Below are 27,664 nucleotides of genomic sequence, written 5' to 3'. Positions count from 1 at the left end.
GAATAAGGCGACAATTGATAAAATCATCCCAAATGACAGATGTGTGACGACTTGACAGCTTGCTGAAACCACTCATTTCTCTTTGTTTAGAGTGGTATCGCTGGTACAGTCACTAGGATACACAAAAATCTGTGCACATTGGGCACCTAGGTTATTGACAAGAGAAATGAAAACGATGAGGAAGAAGGTGTGCAAGGGTCTCATTAAGACCCTTATTGAAGAGTAGAGACAGTGTTTTGACAGTCATTACCAAGGATGAAAGATGGTTGTTTTTCTCCGAACCTGAGAACAATACCCAATCCATGGAGTGGCGTCATCTGGGTTCCCCTTGGATGAAGAAACCAAGACTTTCTCAAACAGCAGATCGAAAGGTGATGGCTTCCTTCTTCTGGGAAGAGTGTGTTGTCATTTTCATAGACTTTTTGGAACTTGGCTCCACAATTAACCGGGACCATTAATGTTCGTCATTGGACAAGCTGCGATGTGCCATCAACACCCACACACCACAGCTTCAAGATCAGCTCATCAGACTATATCATGACAATGCCAAACCCCAGACAGCCCTTATGACTAAGGAGAAAATCAGGAAAATTGGTTGTAAAATTATTCCTTATCCTCCCTACAGTCTGTCTGGCTCGGTCTGATTTTTAGCGCTATGGACATCTGAAGGCCCACCTGCCAGTAAAACATTTGATACTCAGAAAGACCTTGTTTCCTATGTCAACCGATAGTGTAAAAGTCAATCCCCAGAATTTCACCAAAGTGCATTTACATCATGAAAATGAACGTTGGGCCAGATGCGTCACAGCTGATGGAGGCTACATTGAGTAGGCTCAATGTATAGCTAAATGTTCCAAGTATGTTCACAAAAAGTTTCTGGACTGGAGGCGCTGCCTTCCTTAAGTGTTTTAAGCTGGTTCGCTACATTCAGGATATCCACTTCTAAGTTACTCATGTAGGCAGTTATTCTTGATTACAATTTTGGAATACTTACTTTGCTTTTTTGTTAAGGATTTAGGAAAACCGTCTTCAGTAACTCTGCTTTAGTAGTTTGCAGTAACTTTCGAGCTTCTGTGAAACTTTGCCAGTCTTGTGAATTTTGTGGTCTTTTCAATTGGCATGCGTTTTTTATTGCTTCTACAACAGTGTTCTGACCTGTTTTGTGTAGCATGGAGGATCAGTACCACCTCTTATTCATTTATTTGACATGTATCTCTCAGTTACCATTGATATTATTTCTTTGACGTCAAACCACATCTGGTCTATGTTTAGAAAGATGTATCTGAAGGACTGGAGACAGTCTCTTTGGAATGAGTCAAGTGAATTCTTATCTGCTTTTTTAAGTGAAAGTATTTTGCGTTTATTTTGGTGAGTTTGGATGTTACAGTATTCACTCTTGCGAACTCTTCATGGCTCAACAACCTTGTGGTCACTAATATCTGCATCTGCTGTTATGTTCTCTGTCTGGTCAAGGTCAACAAGACGTCAAATATGTTTGCACAACCATTTCCACTTTTAGTGGGCTCCTGAACTCCTGGTTCAAAACAATTTTCAGGGCGCCATTCAGTAGGGTTTTGGATGACGGTTTATGCCTACCACTGACATTAAACATGTATTTTCACCAATATATCGAGGGTAGACTGAAGTATCCACCAACTATAATTGTACAAGTGGCATACCTATTTAAAATTACACTCAAGTTTTCTTTGAACTGTTCAGCAACCGTATCATCCAAGTCAGAACATCAGTAAAAGGAATTGATTATTAATTTATCCCAGTTGTCAGGTATAGCCTCTACCCGTACTACCTCGCAGGTACTATCTACTTAAATTTCACTACAATGTAAACTACTACTAACAGCAATGGACACTACACCATCAACCGTATTTCATCTATCCTTTGTGAGCATGGTTAGGCCTCTTGAAAAAATTTCAGCTGAACTTATTTCCATACCAATAATGATTTGAGATTCAGTGCTTCCTGTTAGCGCTTTGAGCCCTGACTTTTTTCTAATACAGCTACTACAATTTATAACTAAAATAGTTATTGTGGTTTTATCTACCATCTTTTGGTGTTCTACTTTTAGGCTTTGAAACTAAAGCCCTTTCTGCACTTTCCTGAGACCCTCTAACCTAAAAAGAGTCCCATCTACTCTTCACATCTGCCATACTCGTGTAATTGATTCCTTTGTGTAGTGGACTTCTGACCTATTTAGCAAAACCCGTAAATCCACCATCTTTTAGCGCTAGTCGAGGCATCTGCAGCCTACATAGCTGCAAAACTGTCTGTCACTCTGCTTCAGACCTTCAGTCGACTCTGTACCAAAGGACCACTGTCAGTTCTGCCCATGATGCTACACATGGTGAGCTCCACATTTATCTCGCAAGACTGGCTCTGCCACACTCTTCACGGCATTTGGAAGCACCCACTCCTCATCTGGAAAGTCTTCCCAGTATGCACAAAGAATGCACATTGGATTCCTTCCCCTCCTATGCAGCTTTATCTCGAAGGGGTTCCATTGCACACCTAGCATTGGAGCTCCCAATTACCAGTAATACTACCATCTGCAAATGCCCAGTCTTGCATGCTGAGAGGCTTCCTCTGGAACATGGCAACGATTTCATCTGGCTCATGGACTTCGTCAGCCTCAGACAGCACCCAAACCTGTTCATCAGACAGACTAATCTGGCACTTAGATTGTGTTCCATGATGGTGGATTGTGTTAAAACAGCATATGATGGGCAGAGGTGCAGAGGACTAAACGAAACACCAACTGTCTAGTTTTGAATGGACAAGGGATCGGAAAAAAATGGAGGAGGGTGGTCTGATCCACTCCCCAGAAAGTACCACTTAGGAGATGTAGGACACTGAGGGACTGGGTACAATGTACAGCCAGGTAAGAAACATGGGAGGACCAAGGAAGGTTCCTATCCAGCATGAGCCCCATGAATTTCTTAGTTTCAGTGGTTGGAAGAGCAACAGGCCCAAGATGTAAAGATATTGTAACAAATTCATACCATCACCAAATATTAATACAAAAGGTTTTGGCCATGGAAAAGTGAAAGCAACTCCCTACACTTCATGAGTAAATACAATAGGAACGGCACTGCAGACGCCGCTCATTGACACAAGTTTATGGAGAACTGCAACAGATTGGAAAATCATTGACAAAAAGGGAGCCACAGATGACTGATGGGAGGCAGTCCATAATATGGTTATTGGGGATAGCAAAGACAATGATACTCAGGACGAGGATTCAGGCACCCCATTTTCCTGGATATGTGTGTCTGACAAGGCCAAAGCATATAAAGCTTGGGAAAACATCTTTCAAAACTTCCTCTAGTAAATGAGCAGATGGCCCCTGAAGCCCCACATGTATGGACTACAGAGGATACCAACCCTCCAGCAGATTTATCAGGATGAGGTTCAAAATGTGAACAGCAAATCTCCACAAGTTAATCACATCACTGCCTGCTTCAGTCCACCAGGGAACAGGACATGCTACAGTTAACTTGAAGTGCATGATATCAAACATTCTGCAGCAGTAAAGATAACGTTTGGAAGACACTTTACCTAGTCATCGCAGCTTCGTAAAGGTCGTGAGGAAGGGGTAAAGCCTCCAGTCGGCCTTAGAAAGCTGCCAATTGGATTTGCATTTAGGTGGGGTAGGAATCGGTAAATGGATAGCGCACAGAAAGTGATCACTTGAGTATGTGTCAGAGGGATCGGGTACTGAAGATGACAGGCGAGCTGGACAGCGCAGAATGAGAAAATCGTAATAAATGTGCATGGAATCTGAAAGGAATGTGGGTGCTCCAGTGGTAAGAGAGATGATTCAAAAGGTCAGCTAAGAGGGAACCTCTTGGACAGGTTCTCTAAGAGCCCCAAAGCAGATGGTGAGCATTAAAGCTGCCAAGCAGCAAAAAGGAGTGAGGGAGCTGACCAATGAGCTGGAGTAAGTCCGACTTGGTAACAGCAAATGACGGAGGGGTGTAGATGTTACAAAGAGAAAAGGTGAAATGAGGGAGGAAGATGCAGACTGCAACAGCTAGCAGTCGAGTGTTAAATGACATGGATAACCAGCATGGCTCCCAGATGAGGTGGAATGCTGCCCTTGGGGGTAAGGTCACAGAGGACCAGAAGGAAACATGAGAGGTCAAAGGGGTTGTGAGGACAATTTTTTTCTTGGGAGGACAAAACAGGTGGACACTGCAATTCCAAGAGCAGCTGTAATTCCTCATTGTTGGATCTAATGCCATGAATGTTCCACTGGAGAAAAGTAATTATGGGGAGTGGGGACGAGGGAGCAAATGAAGGTTAGTCACCTTCGTGGCTGCTGAGTGCCAGCCTTCAAAAACCCAATGCTACAGGCAGTGGAGGCTGGAGAATCCTGTTCCATGCTATCTACAAAGGCATTGGAATTCTCCCTAGTTCAGCCTGTGTATTCTGTGCCAGAAAATCGGTAAGCAGTGGGCACCAGGAAAATAGAGGTCAGCCAGGTGGGGGTATTATGTGGCAACACCACTGAAGAGGTTCTTCCAGTTGGGGAAGGAGAAGATAATTTGTTTTTGTTTGATTTCTTAGAACTTTACAGTTGGCAGATGTGGACTGTTTTTTTAACTGTAGAAAGTCTTTGCAGGAGTGTTGCTTTTGTCTTTTCAGCCTGATAGCTGTGTAGCAGGTGGTTTCGCCACCAGGGGCAAAGACGTGATGGCTTGTTGAGCAGCTGTGGGAGGAGATGGGGATGCTACTGTGATTTGCGTGATTTCACGACTGCAATCCTTAATTGGACGTTGCAAGTCTGGGTGGGCATATCCTATGTTAAGCATTGCATAGCAAGAACAGTACTGTAAATGCCATATAGTACAATGCACGGCTTTTGACTAGCTAACAAATGCAAGTGGCAGGTTGGGGTTCGATTTCCTTCATTCAGATCTCCTGGAAGGCTTGCTCATTAAGACACACAGGATATTCATATGATTAATCGATATAGTGGGGAGGAGGTGGACAATTGCCGTTGTGAGCATCTCTGAAATGAGTAACACATTTGGCAATGACATCTTGGGTTGTCGGGTGTTCTGCCGGATATCAGTGTCGTACTTGCACGATATTTCGGTCACGTAGCTCGAGACCTTCATCAGGTGCAACCTGAGACTGCTCCTCGAGTGGACCTGGTCCAGTATTTATGCCTATGGCCTTCCCCCTCCACCAACGGCTGCAGGCGCTTCCTCTGTGGTCCGCGCCCATTCCCTGTGACCTGCAGGAGCGTTGCTGCTCCGTTTTCCGTCCGCTGCGGTTCTAGGTGTTCCCTCTGAGGTCCGCGCCCACCAAACCCGCTCCTGGGGGTTTCATCTACGGTCTGGGGTACCAGGCGTTCCCCCTGCGGTCCGCGCCCGCTCACCACGACCTGTTGGAGCGTTGCTGCTCCGTTTTTCGTCTGCTGCGGCTCTGGATGTTCCCTCTGCGGTCCACGCCCACCAGTCCCACTTCTGGGTGTTCCATCTTCGGTCTGGTGCTCCTGGCCGTCCGTCAGGGGCTCGTTTACCATCTCCATGTCTCTGGTTCTTCTGTTTGTGTAGTGTTGCAGCTGGCCCCGTTGCTCCTTTAACAATTCCAGAGCCGGATCCCAGGCTCTGCTTAGCTGGTACCCTGTGTCACGATTCATAAGATCGTCAGCCATTTTAATCTCAATCGATTCTCTTATAATACTGTCCCAAAATCTGGGTGTTTGTGCTAGAATCTTAGTATCCTCATACTTCATGGCATGATCTAGTTCTAGACAGTGTTCAGCAATGGCTAACTTAGTCACCTGTCTTAATCTAGTGTGCCTCTGATGTTCTTTGCACCTGATCTCGACAGTTCTTGTCGTCTGGCCAATATAGGACATGCCACATTGACAAGGTATATTGTAAATCCCTGGTTTTCGCAACCCCAAGTCGTCTTTGACACTCCCCAGCAGTTCCCCGATCTTGTTGGATGGACAGAAAACACACTTGATATTGTGTTTACGCAGGATCCTACTGATTCTGGCAGAAATAGAGCCAGCATAGAGCAGATATGCCACCTTCCTTGCTTCATCTCGGTCCTCTTCAGGAACCTGTGGTATAGTGGCTGGTCGGAGTGCCCTCTCAATTTGTCTGTCCATGGATACATTCTTGGAGAAAACTGTTTTGAGACGTTCTATCTCTATGGGTAGATTCTCTAGGTCTGATAGGGCACGTGCTCTATGGACCAAAGTCTTCAGAACCCCATTCTTCTGTGCAGGGTGGTGACAACTGCTGGCCTGCAGATATAAATCAGTGTGTGTAGGTTTTCGGTACACACTGTGGCCAATTGATCCATCTGCTTTCCTCTGGACTAGTTCATCCACGAGGAGCAGTCTCAGGTCGCACCTGATGAAGGTCTCGAGCTACGTGACCGAAATATCGTGCAAGTACGACGCTGATATCCGGCAGAACACCCGACAACCCAAGATGTCATTAGATTGCCTGAAGAGTTACATCAAAAGTCTCTATGGGGAGGAGATGTATCAGAATATCAAGAAGCTGGACAAGCTACGGCAGAAGAAAGGGAAGATGCTGAGTTCTCTCAGTTTTTTGCTGAGGTGTCGAGATGGAGAAGTGGTACCAGTATTTGCCACAATTAAACATCACATCAACTCCAGAGCGGCCTTAGGCACTGGTGAGAGAGAGGATTCGAGATATGCGCCACAGGTTAGATGTTGTGGCCAGGGAGCTGTTACACATTCATCTGTACATGGCAGCCTCCTTAACAAGAGAAGATTGGGATTGGGTAGACCGTGCCTCCTGGTCTCTAGCTGAGTGTGCTAGAAGGAATGCCTCATCTTGCCAATCTGCAAAGTTTGACCGCATGAGTAAGAAAGCACAGCAGATGGAAGAGACACGCACTGTGACGAATCTGAGTGGCATACAGTTTGATGATACAACCTTAAAGGTACTCAGCAAGGGTCTCAACTTTGCTACGACCCCTAGAAACGTACCCATTTCAGGTTTCGTCAGTGCAGTAGAGCAAGTTGCAGCCACACTTCCACCTAATGTGGCAGAGGAAGTCCGCAGAGAGACCTGCAGGGCTCTCACCAAGGCCAGGCCGCCGAAATCGAACATCACAACCGAGGAGAGGCTTGCACTCAAGAAACTACGGGAAGACAACAGCATTGTGGTACTGCCAGCAGACAAAGGGAACTCCACTGTCATCTTGCAGCGGGTGGATTATGATGAGAAAGTACGCCAACTTCTGGAGGATCCTGCATACAGAATTCTGGAGTGTGACCCCCATGGACAAGGTGGCCAAGAAGACTAGTGCTCTCTTGAAGGAAACAGGGATGCCCGATAAAATCATCAGACAACTACGGGAAAAAGCGCCAGTGCCACCTAGACTGTATGTCTGCCCAAAAATACACAAGGAGGGTGTGCCCCTACGTCCTATTGTCAGTAATATTGGGGCACCTACGTACACAACAGCCAAGTACTTGAAAGGTCTCCTGGCTCCGTATGTGGGGAAATGTATTCACCACATCCGCAACTCAGAAGATTTCCTGCAACGCCTCAAGCAACTGCACATCACAGATTCGGACATCATGGTTAGTTTTGATGTGGTATCGCTGTTCACCAGGGTCCCACTGAAGGACTCACTAGAACTGATTGCAGAGAAATTTGATGGTGCTCTGTTGGACCTGTTCAGTCATACACTGACATCCACGTATTTCCTGTACAGAAACGAATATTACGAGCAAACTGAAGGTGTAGCTATGGGCAGCCCACTGTCCCCTGTGGTTGCCAACATGTTTATGGAGAGTTTTGAGGAGAGGGCATTGGAGACAGCCACATTTAAACCCACATGCTTCTTTAGGTATGTGGATGACACCTTCGTGATCTGGCCACATGGGATGGACAGGCTCAATGAATTTCTTGAACATCTTAACTCATGCCACCCTATTATCAAGTTCACCATGGAACTGGAGAAGAATGGCCAGCTGTCATTTCTGGATGTACTAGTCCAGAGGAAAGCAGATGGATCAATTGGCCACAGTGTGTACCGAAAACCTACACACACTGATTTACATCTGCAGGCCAGCAGTTGTCACCACCCTGCACAGAAGAACGGGGTTCTGAAGACTTTGGTCCACAGAGCACGTGCCCTATCAGACCAAGAGAATCTACCCATAGAGATAGAACGTCTCAAAACAGTTTTCTCCAAGAATGGATACATGGACAGACAAATTGACAGGGCACTCCGACCAGCCACTATACCACAGGTTCCTGAAGAAGACCAAGATGAAGCAAGGAAGGTGGCATATCTGCCCTATGCTGTCTCTATTTCTGCCAGAATCAGTAGGATCCTGCTTAAACACAATATCAAGTGTGTTTTCTGTCCATCCAACAAGATCGGGGGACTGCTGAGTGTCAAAGACGACCTGGGGTTACGGAAACCAGGGATTTACAATATACCTTGTCAATGTGGCATGTCCTATATTGGCCAGACGACAAGAACTGTCGAGATCAGGTGCAAAGAACATCAGAGGCACACTAGATTAAGACAGGTGACTGAGTCAGCCATTGCTGAACACTGTCTAGCACTAGATCATGTCATGAAGTATAAGGATACCAAGATTCTAGCACAAACACCCAGATTTTGGGACAGTGTTATAAGAGAATCGATTGAGATTAAAATGGCTGACGATCTTATGAATCGTGACACGGGTATCAGCTAAGCAGAGCCTGGGATCTGGCTCTGGAATTGTTAAAGGAGCAATGGGGCAAGCTGCAACACTACACAAACAGAAGAACCAGAGACATGGAGATGGTAAACGAGCCCCTGACGGACGGCCAGGAGCACCAGACCGAAGATGGAACACCCAGAAGTGGGACTGGTGGGCGCGGACCGCAGAGGGAACATCCAGAGCTGCAGCAGACGAAAAACGGAGTGGCAACGCTCCAACAGGTCGTGGTGAGCGGGCGCGGACCGCAGGGGGAACGCCTGGTACCCCAGACCGTAGATGAAACCCCCAGGAGCGGGTTTGGTGGGCGCCGACAGCAGAGGGAACACCTAGAACCGCAGCGGACGGAAAACGGAGCAGCAACGCTCCTGCAGGTCACAGGGAATGGGCGCAAACCACTTAGGAAGCGCCTGCAGCCGTTGGTGGAGGGGGAAGGCCATAGGCATAAATACTGGGCCAGGTCCACTCGAGGAGCAGTCTCAGGTCGCACCTGATGAAGGTCTCGAGCTACGTGACCGAAATATCGTGCAAGTACGACGCTGATATCCGGCAGAACACCCGACAACCCAAGATGTCATTAGATCGCCGGGAAAGCCTGAAGAGTTACACATTTGGCAATGTTTTGACAGGACACGTGTGGTGTTATAATGTTGACACTGGTAGTAATTCATCTGATTTGGAATGTACGGTTAGACCATGATTACTGCCTTAATCTTTGAGGCAAACACTAATCGAGCAATTGGTAGAAAAGAAGAGCATGTGGGCACTCAGTTTGCATTCATCTTTTTCATTACCCAATGGGCCACAGTGATGCCCTGATCAGAGAGATAAGTGTTGATTTCTTCCTCGGTGAGGCCATCAAGCATCTGAATGTAAAGAACACCATGTTAACAATTCAGAGTATAATGGTCCTCGACACGAGTACGATAGCTATGGAGGAGTGATGCCGTCAGCAGTTGTTGGGCTTGAAAATCACAAGTGGTCTTCATAAGCAAAGTTCCTTTACATAAATGAGAACAGAGTTTCACAGGGCCTGCAAATGCAACAACTTTTTGAATAATGCAAGCATTAACCATATCAAAGGACTGACCACCTGCGGTACATGATACTATGAGGAACCGATGTGCAGCTGGGAGTGTTTTCGACTCTCGAATCTCATTCTGTTTACGTTTAGTAGACACAGACTAAGATGGTGATTGAGTCGAGGCAAAAAAATCCTCCATGATCACCAAAATATCTAATGGCATGCTCCTTCCAACTGGGGGCCCCCTTGGAGGGGGATTCACCTGGTATAAATGACTGTTCCCACCTCAGGTCACACCTCCCAAACTCTAGACAGAGGGACCAATTGCCATCTGGGAAGGTAACAGCTCAGGCAGTCACCCCTCTCTGGGCCTGGCCTGTATCAGGAGGTATGTGCAAATCTTACCCATTGCCCTGGGACTGGTAATTGTATTACCCAGTCACCTGTTATGTGTGTAATGCATGGGCCAACCTTCAGGAACACACAGGAAGGAGAAACAAAGAAACCTCAAATGCCAGTAAGGTGAGGAGATGGAGAACAAAGAAAGAAAGAAAGAAAGAAAGGAAAACATATCATGGACTGTTCCCAAGCTAGGCCATTGAAATATCAGAACACATTCCTGAAACTATGCAAAATGTGTTCCTCAAGCAAGGGGAGAAAGAACAGCAGGAGCATAGACATGGGCACTGAAAGGAACAAGGTGCCGCAAAGGCTGGGGTCCCATGGCAGTGAAGCTTGAACTTGCCAAAGGGTGGTGAGTCCCATTGGGCGGATTTTTTTTTATTCTGAGAAAACATACTTTCCTCCTGTGATCTGCACTTGATAATTAGTGTTGTAACTGCGACCAGGACGGTTGCAGGGTTGAAATGACAGAAAACGCGGCAGGAGGCGCACGCCACCACAGCTTATGGCACGATGGTGCAGACACCTCTAGGAGTCTTCGATGTCTATGACATCTGGTGTGGATTCAAATTCCACAGTGCGTGGTACCAGAATTAGTATAAATTTGATTAGCATGACCAATTGAAACAGTGGCCTTTGGTTTTGCTGCAACAACACTAGTCACTGTATAGACAATTTTCCTGTGGCAGATTTTCAATAGTGGACTTCATGGTTTCCACGTGTCCTCAGTTAGTTCTATGTGACATAGAAACATAATACTATCTCTGTAATCAATGAGGATTCACCATTTAAGTCTTCACAACCTTACTGAAACTGGCACCAGCTACTTAAGATTCTTCTTGATGGTGGGTCATACACTGTCACTACGACAAGTTTGTACATTTACTGAGCACCACTGTCACACAAAACTGAAAGAGCAGTTCAACACTATATTTGTTAATCTGAATGGCTGGAAATCAGCTCCAAGTTTTGGATATGCAGCCACTCACCCTTTCTTCTTCCTTGTTCTACTGCAATATGACATTAGCTTGTGTCCATCAAGATGAAGCTATTCTATTTCAGTGCCTTTCAAGTGATGTTCTGCATTAAGCACAATACAGCTGCTACATTCACTTGAACTTTTTTTTTCCTTGTATGGATATTAAAAGTTCGCTCTGTTTATTTAGGAAGTCACATAATGGTTGTTGCAGAGGATAGTTTACTGACCATACTGCATTGTAATGTTGTTGCTTAATAATACTGAATAATTACAGAAGTGCATTTTATAACTGAAGTACCTCCACAACTAATAAATAAAAATTTATATTTCTCAAGAAGTTCTGCAGTGAATTACGAAAACTTACCGCGCACTATCGGATGCATATCTTTCTGAGACTGCCACCTGCAACATTTCAAGAAATTGCCAGTGATTTACAACTGGTGAGAGAGTAAATAAATACAATTCTATTAACACCCACCAACATGTGTTTGGTCCATAAAATGCTGTATTTGAAGCTTGAAAACATCATTACAGATGACATGATAAACTGTTGCAGTTACTGAAACAGAATGTTAGTAAGAATTCACTCTTTATTTCCTCACTTTCTCTTCAGTACTGTAAATAACTATGCAAGCCAGTTATTCAGTTGTAATCATATTTCCTACTAGATACTTCAGAAAAAAAAGTGACCTTAGGAAAACTGCCATTCGCTGAGAGATAAATCCACTACCATAAGTGACACGTTTAGGTCTTTGTGCTATGGGCAGCCCAGACCAACTTGCAGAGGTGAGGAGTGACTTCTAAACCCAACCATAAGTTCACATCCAGAACTGCATACAGGCATGGACCATTAAATATACAAACATTAATAAATATTGGAAAACTCAAAATAATTTCAGACATTGTAAATGAACAAGTTAAAATTGGCATTACAAAATAGCACATTCACAGATGAAGAAATACCACATTCAGAGCACTGTAGATTTTTCACAGAGAACACAGGGAAGAAATTCGGAAAATACTCCAGAGCTAGGCTCTGCTTTCATCAATGGCAAATCAATGTTGCAATTGGTACCAAATTTTTCATCACCTCCAGGAAGACTCTCCCTGCAATAATTCAGTATTTAGATGAGAGGTACACAATAATTAATGCAAATGCACCAATATATCAGGATAACAAGAACAATGCAGAAGGTATAACAGTCCTAAGAACAATGATGAGAAGCATCTAATGAAGTGCCATAGGAAAACATAAAAATTTTATTAAGTTTTAATCCTCAAACTTGTACAGAATGCAGGTGAAAACATTTTCTGCCTAAACTGCTATTAAATGTATTTATTCACAACTGGAATTTTGACTGTTACACCATTCTCTGGCGAGAGATTACTATGAACTAAGTCAAGTTATTAAATGTCACCCCTCGTGCATAGGGAGTGGAAATTAAGATGTGCAGTGTGACATGACTTCGATGGAAATTATTACATGAAGTACTATCATTGTGTAGGGATACAGATGACAATGACTCCTGTCATTCCTAAACATAGTTAATGCAAGGAAAGTGTTGTCACAAAAGAAAGTATAAAGCATTCAGGCATCAAACTGAGCTATCTTTGAACTGTCAAATTAACAATTTTGAATAATACATTCACTAACAGTCTGTGACAAAGCAAGCTGGGATATTTTTACATCCCCTATTGTTTTGCGGTCTGCCTCCTTAAAATTCATTTTTTCCTGTCTAATTATCATTAACATAAAGAGAAAGAATATGTAATAGATTTTCTAATTTATTTTGACTATTCATAGTTAGTGTCTTTTATTATAGGGTGAAATCAGTAATTATTTCGTAACTTAAATTCTGTTGTTGACGTATAAGCAAATATACATTCTGTACTAATTATAAACATTTGGAAGACAAAATACTCGAAATCTTAAGATATCTATTTGGCTCTATTTGAAAACATGTTAGCAAAGCCAGCCCTTAATGCCAAAATAATTAACAGTTTTGTCAAAAGTTCTGTTTACTTTACTATGTATGTTAATTTCATAATTTAAACAAATAATTTGGCTTAACCCTTGCAGTGTGAGAAACAGTTAAAAAGAAGCAAGTTTTCGATGTATTTAGTTAATTTAATGAGTTAAGTTTTAATTGTAGTTTCTGTACATTTAACTTTGAACAATTTGTAGTTTCAGACCTATTATTGTGAGGATATATAAGGAACTGGTTTTTGATCATGAGACAGTCAATCCACGGCCAAGTTTCAGATGAGGAACCTGTACTGGTTAGATAAACAACAATGCATCTGTGAAGTAAGTTTAGACACTTAGGCCGTGTGTAAAAACAATGACACTGTCTGCTCCATACGTACCTTTCTATTCTTCAAGAACTTTGAACTTTATGGTTAGGTTTTTACTGCTCATAGATATGCAACAGTAAACTACTGTAGCAATATGTGGATGTTTGCCTGCAACCTATGAGAATTATCGAAAGCTAAACAACAGTACACTGGCCATATTAAATGTATATATGCGGGGTTGTGAAAAAGTGATAGTAAATAATTGTGAAACACAACTGTGTATCTGTTGACTACATCACTTACAGTAGACAGTAGTTGCACTTCCACCCCATAATTTTTCAGCCAGTACGTCAACACTGAGAACAACAAAGAAACAAAGCATTTGAGCACCATCACAAGTCCAGGGCGAAACTGTTTTTTCCATTTATAAATTTCTGCCCATCTGTGGATGTAAGAAAAAAGGAAAAATGGTAAGAAAAAACATTTAACAAAATTATTGGCAGCAGAACCACCCCTCTCCCACCCCTGTGACACACACACACACACACACACACACACACACACACACACACACATCTCTAAAGGGAGATGAAGTCAACAATAATATGATTTGAGAATATCAGATAGCTTATGTGCCAATAACAAAGCACAATTCCAAAAAGATAATGCTTTTCAGAGTCATACATAGATATCATACATAGATACATGTTGAAATTGACCATTACCACCGAATAATAAAAGTAAAATTTCTGGTCTAGAATAACTAATAACCATATTCCCAGAAGATTCAAAGAAATTCCATGAGAAGTCCAAGGAAAAACAGCAGAAATTCAAAACTACTACATGTATCAGCAATGGCTTAGGACATGGAGGCACTGTGAAGGAAAAAATTGATCAAGGACTAACGGAGCAAAATAATACTGGAATACATTTGTAATATTTTATAAGGCTTATGACTATAAACCAAGACTGCATTTACTGAAAATTCTTCAAGAATCTGAAAGAATTTGAAACACAGAAGAGAACACGGGTCCTCTTAAAAGAACTACAGCCTTATTTGAGATAAGAACAGACTTTAACCCAGGAAATGGATTAACTCCATTCTTCTTTTGGACCATACTTGAAAAAGTGAACATTGAACAGATGGAGCAGTTGTCAGAATCTAATGCCAGAAGTTGAATACAACTTGGTTAGAAAATAGACAATGTTAAAATCGTCTGTTCAACTTTTATAGACAATTTAGCAATATTGACAGTGTAGAGAAAGCACAATGACAGACAGGAAAAAAAACGGTAGAGAAAGCACATCGACACATCTCCTCAGATAAAAGGAGGTACTGGCTATAACAAGACTGCAACATCCAAATCAAATACGAAGTATGGGAGTATCAGGGGATGACAAATTTGACGACCCATGAGAAGTCATATAACCAAATGGTTGGAAAAATGGAGCCACAAAAATTCATTCTCCACAATTGCAGAACCTTTGACTAGCAAGGCAGTCATTTGGCCAGAACACACATCTGCACCACAAACACTAATTTTAGAATCAACAAAAGATAGTGTAAATTGTGAAAAAAAGGAAAGGTATTAGGAAACAGAACACCAGTACAAATATTTAAATTAAGAAACTATACACAAATATAGATAGATACATGGGAAAACACTGCAGACAAAATTTGGAAAAGAAGGCTAAATATAGATACATAGGAAAACACTGAAGACAAAATTTGGAAAAGAAGGCTAATGAGTATAAATATGCAAGAAATTCAAAATCAAACTGAATACAGAAACATAACTGAGTTGGTAAATTCTCCACAGCAAAATAGTTCCAAAAAGACAAGACAGAAACTGGACATCAAGTGAGTGGAAAGAAAAAAGTGGACAGATGAAGCAGTAGCATAAGGAAACATGAAACCTTAGCTGGCCTGTAATGGAGGAGCATGAACAAAAATTTTGTTCCACATTTGTAATACCTTCTCAGGAAAGCATACTGCTGGTATATGCACTGAAACAAATTACATTAACGAGGTCAAAGAGTCTCTGATAATATGCAGATAACAGTATTTCGAGTGTCCTGTTAGGTTACAGCAGTGATCAGAAGTATTTTGCAGTTGCGTCATTATGCTGTCAGTACTGCCTTCATGCAGTCACAAACGAGCAATATATGGAAGTGTCGTTTCATCAACAGCTTTATGCTGCTGTGGTTACATATCTAGTTAACGATCAACATCATACTACAGCAATGTAAATATATATTCCTTTGCCTTGATGATATGGTATTTACTTGTAGAGAACTAGAAGTATACCAAAACAGAACATTTGCTTGATGTGAGACAAGTTGTTTTGCACGTCTTCTAGATTGGGATTTTGCAGCCTAGCACTTATACAGACTACGGCATATCACAACTACTAACATGAGTGCACAGTCAATGGCAAGAACACCGAATTTGGAATGCCACAGCTGGGTCTAAGGTTTTACAGAGTGACAAAAATAAATGTAATGTATTTTTTCTGATGGTGTGAAGTATATACAGAACTAAAAAGCTTAAGGGCCACAACAGTATCAGATACAGATCATTAATCATGGTGTGGGAAATGTTATGGTGTAGGGATGTTTGCTATACAGTCACATTTTAGAAAAGGATATGATTCTGTGTGGGAGAAAGAGTATGTGTCATAATTGGATAGTTCAGCAGGTCAACGATTGAGAACACATCTCTGTCTATCTTCAAAAAAATTCTTTTCAGTCTAAAAAATGAAACTTCTGGAGTGCCTAAACCAGAGCCTGGATCTAAATCCAACTGAATGCCTCTGATATGCACTGAATTCATGTGTTCATGGTAGAAGCTACCCAAACACAGATCAGTTTGCTGGTATCTTATTGGACCCATAGTCAGAACTCCCAATTGGCCTATTACAAAAGCTTGTGGATTCCATGCCAAATTAATGTGCTGCTGTTATCAAAGATCATTGGTATGCAACGAATACTGATTTGTTCTTCATATTCCAAAATAGTTTTATTCTTATACAGGGTGTTACAGAAAGGTACGGCCAAACTTTCAGGAAACATTCTTCACACACAAATAAAGAAAGAATGTTATGTGGACATGTGTCCAGAAATGCTTAATTTCCATGTTAGAGCTCATTTTAGTTTCTTCAGTATGTACTGTACTTCCTCAATTCACCGCCAGTTGGCCCAATCGAAGGAAGGTAATGTTGACTTTGGTGCTTGTGTTGACATGTGACTCATTGCTCTACAGTACTAGCAACAAGCACATCAGTACATAGCATCAACAGGTTAGTGTTCATCACGAACGTGGTTTTGCAGTCAATGCAATGTTCACAAATGTGGAGTTGGCAGATGCCCATTTGATGTATGGATTAGCACGGGCAATAGCCGTGGCGCGGTACGTTTGTATTGAGACAGATTGCCAGAACGAAGGTGTCCCGACAGGAAGACGTTCGAAGCAATTGATCAGCGTCTTAGGGAGCACAGAACGTTCCAGCCTATGGCTCGCGACTGGGGAAGACCTAGAACGACGAGGACACCTGCAATGGACGAGACAATTCTTCGTGCAGTTGATGATAACTCTAATGTCAGCATCAGAGAAGTTGCTGCTATACAAGGTAATGTTGACCATGTCACTGTATGGAGAGTGCTATGGGAGAACCAGTTGTTTCCGTACCGTGTACAGCGTGTGAAGGCACTATCAGCAGCTGATTGGCCTCCATGGGTAAACTTCTGCGAATGGTTCATCCAACAATGTGTCAATCCTCATTTAAGTGCAAATGTTCTCTTTACGGCTGAGGCTTCATTCCAATGTGATCAAATTGTAAATTTTCACAATCAACATGTGTGGGCTGACAAGAATCCACACGCAATTGTGCAATCATGTCATCAACACAGATTTTTTGTGAACGTTTGGGCAGGCATTGTTGGTGATATCTTGATTGGGCCCCATGTTCTTCCACCTACACTCAATGGAGCACGTTATCATGATTTCATACGGGATACCCTACCTATGCTGCTAGAACATGTGCCTTTACAAGCATGACAACATGTGGTTTATGCACGTTGGAGCTCCTGCACATTTCATTTCAGTCAAAGTGTTCGTACACTTCTCGACAACAGATTAGGTGACCGACGGATTGGTACAGGTGGACCAATTCTATGGCCTCCATGCTCTCCTGACCGCAACCCTCTTGACTTATTTCTGGGAGCATTTGAAAGCTCTTTCTACTCAACCCCAGTACCAAATGTAGACACACTGTGCTTGTTTTGTGGGCGGCTGTGATACAATACGCCATTCTCCAGGGCTGCATCAGCGCATCAGGGATTCCATGCGACGGAGGGTGGATGCATGTATCCTTGCTAACGGAGGATATTTTGAACATTTACTGTAACAAAGTGTTTGAAGTCATGCTGGTACGTTCTGTTGCTGTGTTTCCACTCCATGATTAATGTGATTTGAAGAGAAGTAATAAAATGAGCTCTAACATGGAAAGTAAGCGTTTCCGGACAAGTCCACATAACATAGTTTCTTTCTTTGTGTGTGAGGAATGTTTCCTGAAAGTTTGGCCGTACCTTTTTGTAACACCCTGTATACTTAGACCTACTAATTACTTTTGAGTCAAAAGAATTACTTCTCTCTTGATGTAGCATAACCTTGTTTAAACTATACGCAGACTTTTACTAAATAGATGACAATTTCATCTTCTCCAATTATCCAATGGCAGTTTTTTTCTATTACACACTTATGTTTATGTAATTTTAACTAACGCTTTTGATAGAATAGTTTTGAGTGCTACTGTTTTAAGACTGTATTTAGACCCAGGGTGAGATAAAAGCAGCAGATAGTAAACAACAGTGGCTGAGTACAACTACTGTTTTGTTCTGCAGATCACTATAAGCAAACTGATGTCCCTCTGGACAACAGCAACAATCCTTAAGTATATTGTTTGATGTGAGCTCATCAGATTGAATCTAAACTCATTCAAAGAAAACAACTACCATATTTAATGGACTGTAAGGTGAACCTTAATTTTCAAGCAATTTCTTAAGAAATTACATTTTTACCATTTTTATTATTAGATTGCAAAGTCAAACTACAAAATATCTTAGTTCATAAAACCAAAATGACTTTCAAAATCACTGAAATTCATTATCTGAACGTTCCTCTTTCCTCAGAATCATTGTCCTCTTCATATATATAAGATGATCTTCACCACCACTGAGAGGAATACTTAAGCCACCCTTCCTGAAAGATTTAACAATGATATTATGTCTCACTCTAGACCACAACTGCTTTATTGACTGACAATTTTGTTTGTAGATTGTTTTATAACTCCCTTTGACATGAATTCATGTTGGACTGAATCCATCATCCACTTGTTCCATTCCTCTCCCATATACACTTCAAAGCCACTGAGGTGCTACAGAAACTGGTATAAGCATGCGTATTCAAAGACAGAGATATGTAAACAAGCAGAACATGACACTGCAGTCGGAAATGCCTACATAAGGCAACAAGTGTCTGGCGCAACTGTTATATCAGTTACTGCTGTGACAATGGCAGGTAATTAAGATTTAATTGAGCACACAGCATTTCTGAGGTAGCAATGAAGTGGGGATTTTCCCATATGACCATTTAAAAAGTACACAGTATCAGGAATCTGGTAAAACACAACATCTCCAAAACTGCAGCAGCTGGAAAAAGATACTGCAAGAAAGGGACCAACGACTGAAGAGAATCATTCAACGTGATTGAAGTGCAATCCTTCGGCAAATTGCTGCAGGTTTCAATGCCAGGCCATCAAGAAGTACCAGTGTGCAAACCATTCAAGAGAACATCACTGATATGGGCTTTTGGAGCCAACGGCCCACTTGTGTACCCTTGATGACTTGACGACAAAGCATTACGCTTGACCTGGGCCCGTCAACACCAACTCTGGACTGTTGAAACCTAGAACCACTCTGCCACCACGGCTGACTTGTGCTAAGGATAGGTTTTGGAAAATAACTACTAAAATAGAAAAAAACACTGTATAGCAACTGATATACAGCATTACTGCAGGTCATTCTTACTCTACTATAATGATAAGGTTGCCTAGAATCTGAAAGTTTTAAGTGAGAAACTTATATCAAGATACAAACTAATATTTATTGTAAACTGATTACTTTGGACTTAAAAAATATAACATTAGTTTATCATCAAGTTGAGACACAAAGCTGGTACATTACACTCAGCTGGCACACTGCATGTTTTCATGAAATGCCTGTATTTTGATTCCATGTATTTCGTCACATCCAATAGATCGCTTTTCTTCTCCTTACAAGTTTCAGTACCCCATTGCAGAGCAACCAAAACCGAGAAGGCAACAATTTCTTTTGCTTCATGTTCACAACCATGTTTCAAAATAAATTGTCTTTCATGTGGATGAAGCAAGCATATGCCTCAAGGATTTTCACTGCATAACTTCAACCAGAGCACACCAGTTATTTTCAAAGCAGGTGGCGTTTTGAGAACCAGCTCAATGGATCTATGCTCTTTAAGTCCTCCATCATCTCCTGAATGGACAGTTTTGAAGGCTCTACAGAGGCCTAAGCTATGGCATGCTTCTATTCTAAAGGAGCCATAACTTTTGACACTGTCTTTTCTCAATCATTGTGAAGTTCCTGTCACAAGGTAGGAAACTATGAATGGAACATAAAAACTTTTTATGTATTTCTCCACAGTACTTGCAGTTGACCAGATAGAAATAAAGTGCTAAAATTCTCCAGTTATTGTTCTGCCCAACATAGTGATCAGACCATATAGTTAGTCTGTGTTCCATACCTTCTTCAAGCATCACAAATTTATCAGGCAGGAAACTATTATGACTAAACCACACCTTGCACCAGATCCATCCCACAAGTTTACAGTGTTTGTTAAGTACCAAAGTCATGAACCATGAAATTATAGGACGGCAGCTGTCTCCAGCAGAATGCCATGGAATGTGTCAATGTATGACATAGTAAAACCTGTTGTACATCAACAGATGTAACATTTATATTGTTGTTCGTTTATAGCCATTTTTGTAAATTTTTCTGTCACTCTGTATGCTTGGCCTTCTTTTGCATGACGTAACTGACGTAAGTTCTATGAGGTGATATTAAAAAATTTTGGGACTGGTGTTGCCATCTGTTGAAAACCTTACCTTTGGACTAATGGTCGCCATCACCCTTGAAGAAGTTCACATCTGCACATACACACCGGTCCCAGCACTTCTGCCACTGGTCAAACGTTTTCTCGAAGTCCTGTCTGTTGAGAGTGTTTATCACTGCCAGCGATGCTTCTTGAATCCTCTCTAGAGTGTCAAACAAATGGTCTTTCATCTTGAGTTTTAGTTTTGGGAAGGTGCCAAATCTGGCGAGTAGAGTGCATGGGTGTACAACTGCCATGTTGTTTTTTGCCAAAAAGGTCCTGGTGAGTAAGGATGTGTGACAGGGCACATTGTTGTGATGCAGCAGCCAGTTCCCTTGACGCCAAATTTCGGGCCATTGTCACCGCATGTTTTCACAGAGCTGTCACAAAACGTCACGGAAGTATGCAGAATTCACTGTTTGATCGGGTGGGACGGGTTCTTTGTGCACAATTCCCTTGGTATCAGAGAAAATGATGATCGTGCTCTTCACCTGTCTCGCTTTTTTGGGTCATGGAGAGCCCAGGCTCTTCCACTGGGATGATTGTTGCTTTGTCTCTGGGTCATAACCGTAAATCCAGCTCTTGTCGCTGGTGATAACCCATGACAAGAAGGTTGTGTCATCAGCTGCGGTCTGACAAAGGTCCGTGCACACTTCAACACACTGTGCCTTCTGATCGGCACTCAAGATCCTTGGCACAAATTCTGTGGCGAAATGATGCATGCCCAATTCATTACTCAACAGTCGTTGACATTTGCCATAACCAATACCCATTTCATCTGCAAGGTCTTGAATGGTTCGACATCGATCTGCAAGGACCAATTGTTGAAATTTAGCAATGATGTCTGGCAATGTGTGGCTAACGGGCCTTCCAGTGTGAGCATCATCTTCGACGTCTGTACGGCCAGCCCTGAACCAAGCATGTCACTGAAACACACATGTACGGCTCATGCTCTGTCCCCCCCAACACTTTTTGAATTATTGAAAGCGTCTCCGTAGCACTTTTCCCGAGATTCGCACAGAATTTGATACACACGCACTGTTCTGTTCGCTGATCCATTGTAAAATTGCCACAAACCAAACACATAGTATTACGGAAATCACTATAGACACAGAACACGTCCTTGCACCTGAATGCCACTCTGCACACCGACTCATCAGATATGCAGTTCTCGCCACCTAGCGGTGCAAAGATCTACTATTCCTCCTTTCCGGATGGCAGCACCAGTCCCGAAAATTTTGGATTCCATCTCATATGTCGTGCATTTCTATTTCATCTGAAGCTGCGATCATAAACAATCTATACATTCTGCAGAGGTTGAGGTTGGAGCACAGACATTCTTTGGAGATTTATTCCTGCTTTGAGAAACTCTAAATGTCTCTTAATCAGAGCACTAACGTCATTTTAGATGGCTTGTTGCATGCTGAAATGTTTTCCTCAACCATCTTCAGGAGTGGTAACTCCACTTTTCAGTTTATGTTGAAGAGAATGTATTCATTGTTGGATGATGCAGAATATGTCAAGCAATGTTTTTAGACAGTTCTTTTGACTAGGCTTCATATCTGAAAGCACTTTGTTTCTACGTATTGTCTGTCTTACCTTCCTTTCATCTGGCTGGCATGCCTATTTACATGGAGTTTATCAAGTAAATTGACTGTTGATTGTGCATCCAGGCACGATATTCTTCGTACAGCTGTAAGTTAATTTCCAGGCTTGTGTCCTTGCATCCTGCTTTTGAACATACTTCTGCATTGCATACGTGATCCTGAATCACGCTGGCAATATTACTACCTAATATTCAACTGAGTTATCATATTCCACACTCTCTTGATAACATAACTGTGTATTTTACTTTTTCATCAATGACAAAGACAGAAACTGAAAAGTGGAGTTACCACTCCTGAAGATAGTTGAGGAAAACATTTCAGCATGCAACAAGCCATATAAAATGACGTTAGGGCTCTGATTAAGAGACATTTAGAGTTTACTTATGTCAGAAGATACACATAATGTATATTGTTAGAGCCATGTACTCTATAGGACACATATGCTGCCATTCAGGACACATGTTATTCAACAGACACATGTCCTTTTACAAAACCAATCCAGCATTATTCCACTCATCTGCGTTGGTGGCTGTTTTGAAGAATTACCTTTCCTTTCACGATTTATGTTCAAATCCAGTGTCATGAAATCTTTTTCTCTATATATCCTGCCAATCACCCAAGATAATTTTCCTTTTCTGTGCATTATTTGCACATTTCAAACCACTTGCAGTAAGCATCACCTTGCTACACTTTGCCATTCTTGTAACACCTTGAAAGCAGACAAGATTGTGGTCATCTCACATTGTCGTCACAATGTGTTCTCCAGTAACCGTCTCCACTGGTTCCACATCTGCCTTATTGTTGATGCTGCAGGCTTTGTATGAGCCACATCACAGAATGACAAAGCTGCCTTCTGGCAACCATTAATTCTGCCCCATTTGACCATGGCAAGGAATAGTTTCACATGATTATGCATTTCTATTTCGTATGACATCTCTGCAACAACTGAGTGCTGTGTAACAGTGATCTGTTTGACACAGGACCTATGTGCACACCACCTCTCTGTTATTTAAATCATGTAATATTTCTCTACTGTTCTACAATCCTCTTACCATGGCATGCTGCAGACCATGGCTTCTGAATGTTTTACTCTGTAGAAACAGTAGTGTATTATTTTAACAATATTACTGTATCCATATTCTGGAGCAGCTATAAACGCACTTGAAGATCCAAATGAATAACCCAGTCAACTTCAGAATTATTATGAATTGACGTTATCTATTTTTGGTCTACATTTTGATCATGCCAATTACATTAAGAACAGTGCATGTCCTGCAAAATGTCCTTCAATATAACAATGCCAGTGGTATATTCTAAAGAAACAAAGAGAGCTATACTACTACTGCAACAAGACATTCATTCATTTACACTGCACTTGTGAATTGCAACATAATAATATTTGAAGTAAAGAGACCTCTATCACCAGTTACAGGTCAGAAACCACACGCTCAAAATGAATAAAACATAAGAGCACAACCAAAACATTATTTCACAACCCTTTACCCACTCGACAGTGTAGTATTTGTTGCTCAGGCATTACGTGGCTCCATTGGGGTGGCGTAACAGACAACTGGTGCATGTACATCTTCAAAAGCTGTCTTTCAGTTGGTTGCAACTGCAAAATATTAGAATTATAGCCCAAATTCCAATGTGGGATCAATTGCAGCCCTGATGTCTTGCAAGTATCATATTTCATAGACTCAAATAATGGAAAATACGGAATGGAATATAACAATATTATTTAGAGGAAAGTTGACACCATATAATGGCGATGCTGAGTTGCAAACAGGCACAAAAAAGACTGTCACAAATTAAGCTTTCAGCCCATAAGGCCTTAGTCAAAAACACACACACACACACACACACACACACACACACACACACAGAGTCTCAAGCAACTGTAGCCACACCGAGCAGCAGCACCAATGCATGATGGGAGTGGTGACTGGGTGTGGGTAAGGAGGAAGCTGGGGTAGTAGGGGGTGGGAGAAATAATATGGAAGGAGTGGCACACAGTGGAGTGCGGCTGGGGAGTGTGCAGGGATGAGGTGGAAAGATGGTAGGGCAGATATGTGCTGTCAGGAGGTAAGACGGTGGGCAGGGGAGAGTTGGCGATGGGGGTACTGGAAAAGATGAGAAGTAAAAAGACTGGGTACAATGGTGGAATGAGGTCTGTGCAGTGCTGGAATGGGAACAGGAAGGCTGGGTGGGTGAGGACAGTGACTAACAAAGATTGAGGCCAGGAGGGTTACAGGAACGTAGGTAAAGTTCCCACTGTGCATTTCAGAAAATTCTGGTGTTATTGGGAAGGATCCACATGGCACAGGCTGTGAAGCAGTCATTGAAAGGAAGGATGTCATGTTTGGCTGCATGCTCAGCAACTCGGTGGTCCACTTTCTTCTGTGGCCATTCATATGGACAAATGGCTTGTTGGTTGTCATGCCTACATAGAATGCAGCACAGTGGTTGCGGCTTAGCTTGTACATCACAAGACTGGTTTGTCAGGTAGCCCTGTCTTTGATGGGATAGGTGATGTTTGTGATGGTGGTGGGAGGATGTATGGGACAGGTCTTGCATATAGATCTATAACAGGGATATGAGACACGAGGTAAGGGGTTGGGAGCAGGAGTCATGTAAGGAAGAATGAGTATATTGTGTAGGCTTGGTGGATGGTGGAATATCACTGTGGGAGGGATGGGAAGGATAGTGAGCAGAACATTTCTCATTTCTGGGCATGGTGAGAGGTAGACAAAACCCTGGTGGAGGATGTAATTCAGTTGCTCCAGTCCTGGGTGGTAATGAATTCCAGGGCGAATGCTGTTCTGTGACCAGACTGTGGGAGACTGGAAAGATAAGACATGAGAGATTTGTTTTTTTGCAAGGTTGGGGGGATAATTGTGGTCTGTGAAGACTTCAGTAAGACCCTCAGTATATTTTATAGACTGTAAGATGCTATGGGCTATAAGGCTAACTTTCATTTTTTAGCACTTCTTAAAAAGTACAATTTTTACAATTTTTAATATTAGATTGCAAAGTCAGGGTAAAAATATTATTAGTCTATTAAACCAAACTGACCTTAAGGTCCCCGAAAATCAAAATTGAACTACTTCTCCTTCACGACCATTGTCCTCTTCATAAATGATGGTCTTCACTGCCAGCCAGAATGTTACTTATGCTGCACTTTTTGAAAGATTTGACAATGTCTTCTCTTACTCTAGACCATGACTGTCTTTTCCACTGACACACTTGTTTGATTGTAGGTCATTTCAGTGCTCTCTCTTGTGTGAGTCTTTGTTGGGTTTAATCTGTATCATGTCAACCGCATTTGGTAAAAAAAAAACGCCACAGTAGAAGTGAGCTGCAACAACTAGCGGTAATAACTAAGAAAAATACAAAAACTGTAGAACAATTTGCAGATAGGATAATGAAAATTAATGGATGCACCTATGCATTAGGGCAGGATGCTGAAGTCAATGACATTATTTCACAAGAAGCAGAGCAGAGGGTGTTCGATGCTTTTTTAAGAGGGCTGCATGCAGAAATGTCAAAATGTGTGCAGACAGGGTTTCCTATAGATTTGCTCACAGCAGTGCACTTAACTACATAGTGTGAGGAGACCAATTTGTCGACTGGAATGCAGGGCAAATGGACAGTGTTTTACAGCTAATATAAAACATATCAAGTTTGGAAAAACTGGCCATGTAAGAATGAAGTGTCGCCAGCCTCAGGGTGATGTGAATAAAGTAAGAAGAAGTAATGTTTTAAAAGTAGAGGACCAGGGAGGAACCTATGGTGGTTCCCAGTATGATCAGATGTTACAAAACTGTATTCAGAAGTGGATGTGATACGAACTGTATGCGATAAGAATAATAGTAGAAAAAATTGGACACAGGGGAGCATGTTCCAGTCTCCAGTAGTGATCTGGTGAAATGTAAGCAATGGGACCCACCACAGCACAGGCTGCACAGAATGGGAATAAAGACGTCACACCATTAGGACAACGAACAGACATCCACCTGGATACAGCTTAATTTAAACAATATTTAGAGATTGTGTCACATGCAATTGACGGCTACAACATGAGTCTGGGATTAGATTTCTTATATCAGTGTTGTGCCATAATCAACTTCTACCTTGATAGGGTGGAACTTGATCGAAAAATGTTTCAGTTAGGTTAAGTCATGGTAGAGAGGTGGCAAGGAACGTCTGTTGCAAAAGATGAACCAACTAAACCATGAACAACCATACTAAGACTTGATTCACATAATTACATACCTAAGGGTACTGGGAAATGACTTTAGGTCAGTGCTGAGTCTAGCTTGCTGGTAAGAACTTTGTGTGTGGTGGAACCATTAGAAGAGTATGAAGTATTAGATCAGGTGGGTTGTTTGTTTAACAGGGATACCATACAATACCTGTTTATATATATATCATTTTAGCATACAGGGCACAGGATTAACAAAGCAGTTGTTAATTGTTCCACCATCACAGCTTATGCCACAAGCCTGTGACACCCAGAGCGACATTGTGGAATGTAGCATGGCGTCACCATTCAAATACAAGACACTGCAGCCTGCCCTGAGTCACAAGCAAGCCACCTGCCCACTCTAGATGTTCCCTTCTGTGAAGATGTGTCGGAGGTAGACATATAGCAGGTCTCCGACAATAAAGGACACACTGCCAAAGCCATCTGCACACAGCTTACCTTCGTATTACATGTCCAGTGGATGCTGCAAACTCACATGCCAGTTGCCATGCACTGTTGTGACCTTACAACCAAATAATGGTAATCTCTTTTGAAGTTACATGCAATCCTGCCCTGGACTTTGGGATACAGTTTCAGTCTCTATAAAGTGTTGCCACATCTGAAAAACAGAACGATTCACACTAAGCCATCAGGCCACATCAATTTGCGACTGTTCTGCTTCCTTTCTATGGCGCTCCACCGTCTAGTCTGGTAGGCATTTTCTCTCTGTCTTAGTGGACTGTATGTGGCTGTGTACATGGCGGTTGTGGATATGGGGCTACCCAGCAAACACTAATCGTCTCATAGGTGCCCTGAAATCATTGGAATAGTTGCCAGTTGACCAGAACGCCATTTTCCATGCAGAACACGATTGTACGGACATCTGGTTGACAGTTTGTAGGATTGTATTGTGAATTAAACACAGAACAGAAAAGTAGTTGTTTGTTGCTTTAATTTTGGATAAAAGTGTAGTTTTGGCATTTTTGCATCCAATCATCAATTTGCACATGCAGTCTTCTACATTTTTGCAGTTCTTGCGTACTAACAAGCCAATAACTAATGGGTCTTTCTGTTGGAGGAGGACCAAAATGCCACTCAGCTGCTATGCTTCCATATTGTTCTCCATATGATGTTACTTTCAATTTACAGCCTGCATTTCCATTAGGAAATTACTAAAGAAAATACTCT

General features: G+C 42.0%; 1 protein-coding gene across 1 annotated transcript in view; it reads right to left on the bottom strand.

The window, feature by feature from the left end:
- LOC124553890 (zinc finger protein 708-like) overlaps positions 1-27,664 on the bottom strand; it is a 117,093-nt gene that overhangs the window by 19,233 nt on the left and 70,196 nt on the right. Inside the window, exon 5 of the mRNA XM_047127906.1 lies at positions 11,507-11,544. Coding sequence (XP_046983862.1) covers positions 11,507-11,544 — 38 coding nt within the window. The remainder of the gene's footprint in view (positions 1-11,506; positions 11,545-27,664) is intronic.

This window comes from Schistocerca americana, chromosome 11 (assembly GCF_021461395.2).
Source record: "Schistocerca americana isolate TAMUIC-IGC-003095 chromosome 11, iqSchAmer2.1, whole genome shotgun sequence".
NCBI lineage: Eukaryota > Metazoa > Arthropoda > Insecta > Orthoptera > Acrididae > Schistocerca > Schistocerca americana.
Note: the sequence above shows the minus strand (reverse complement) of the source record. Positions and strands in the feature narration are given on the sequence as shown.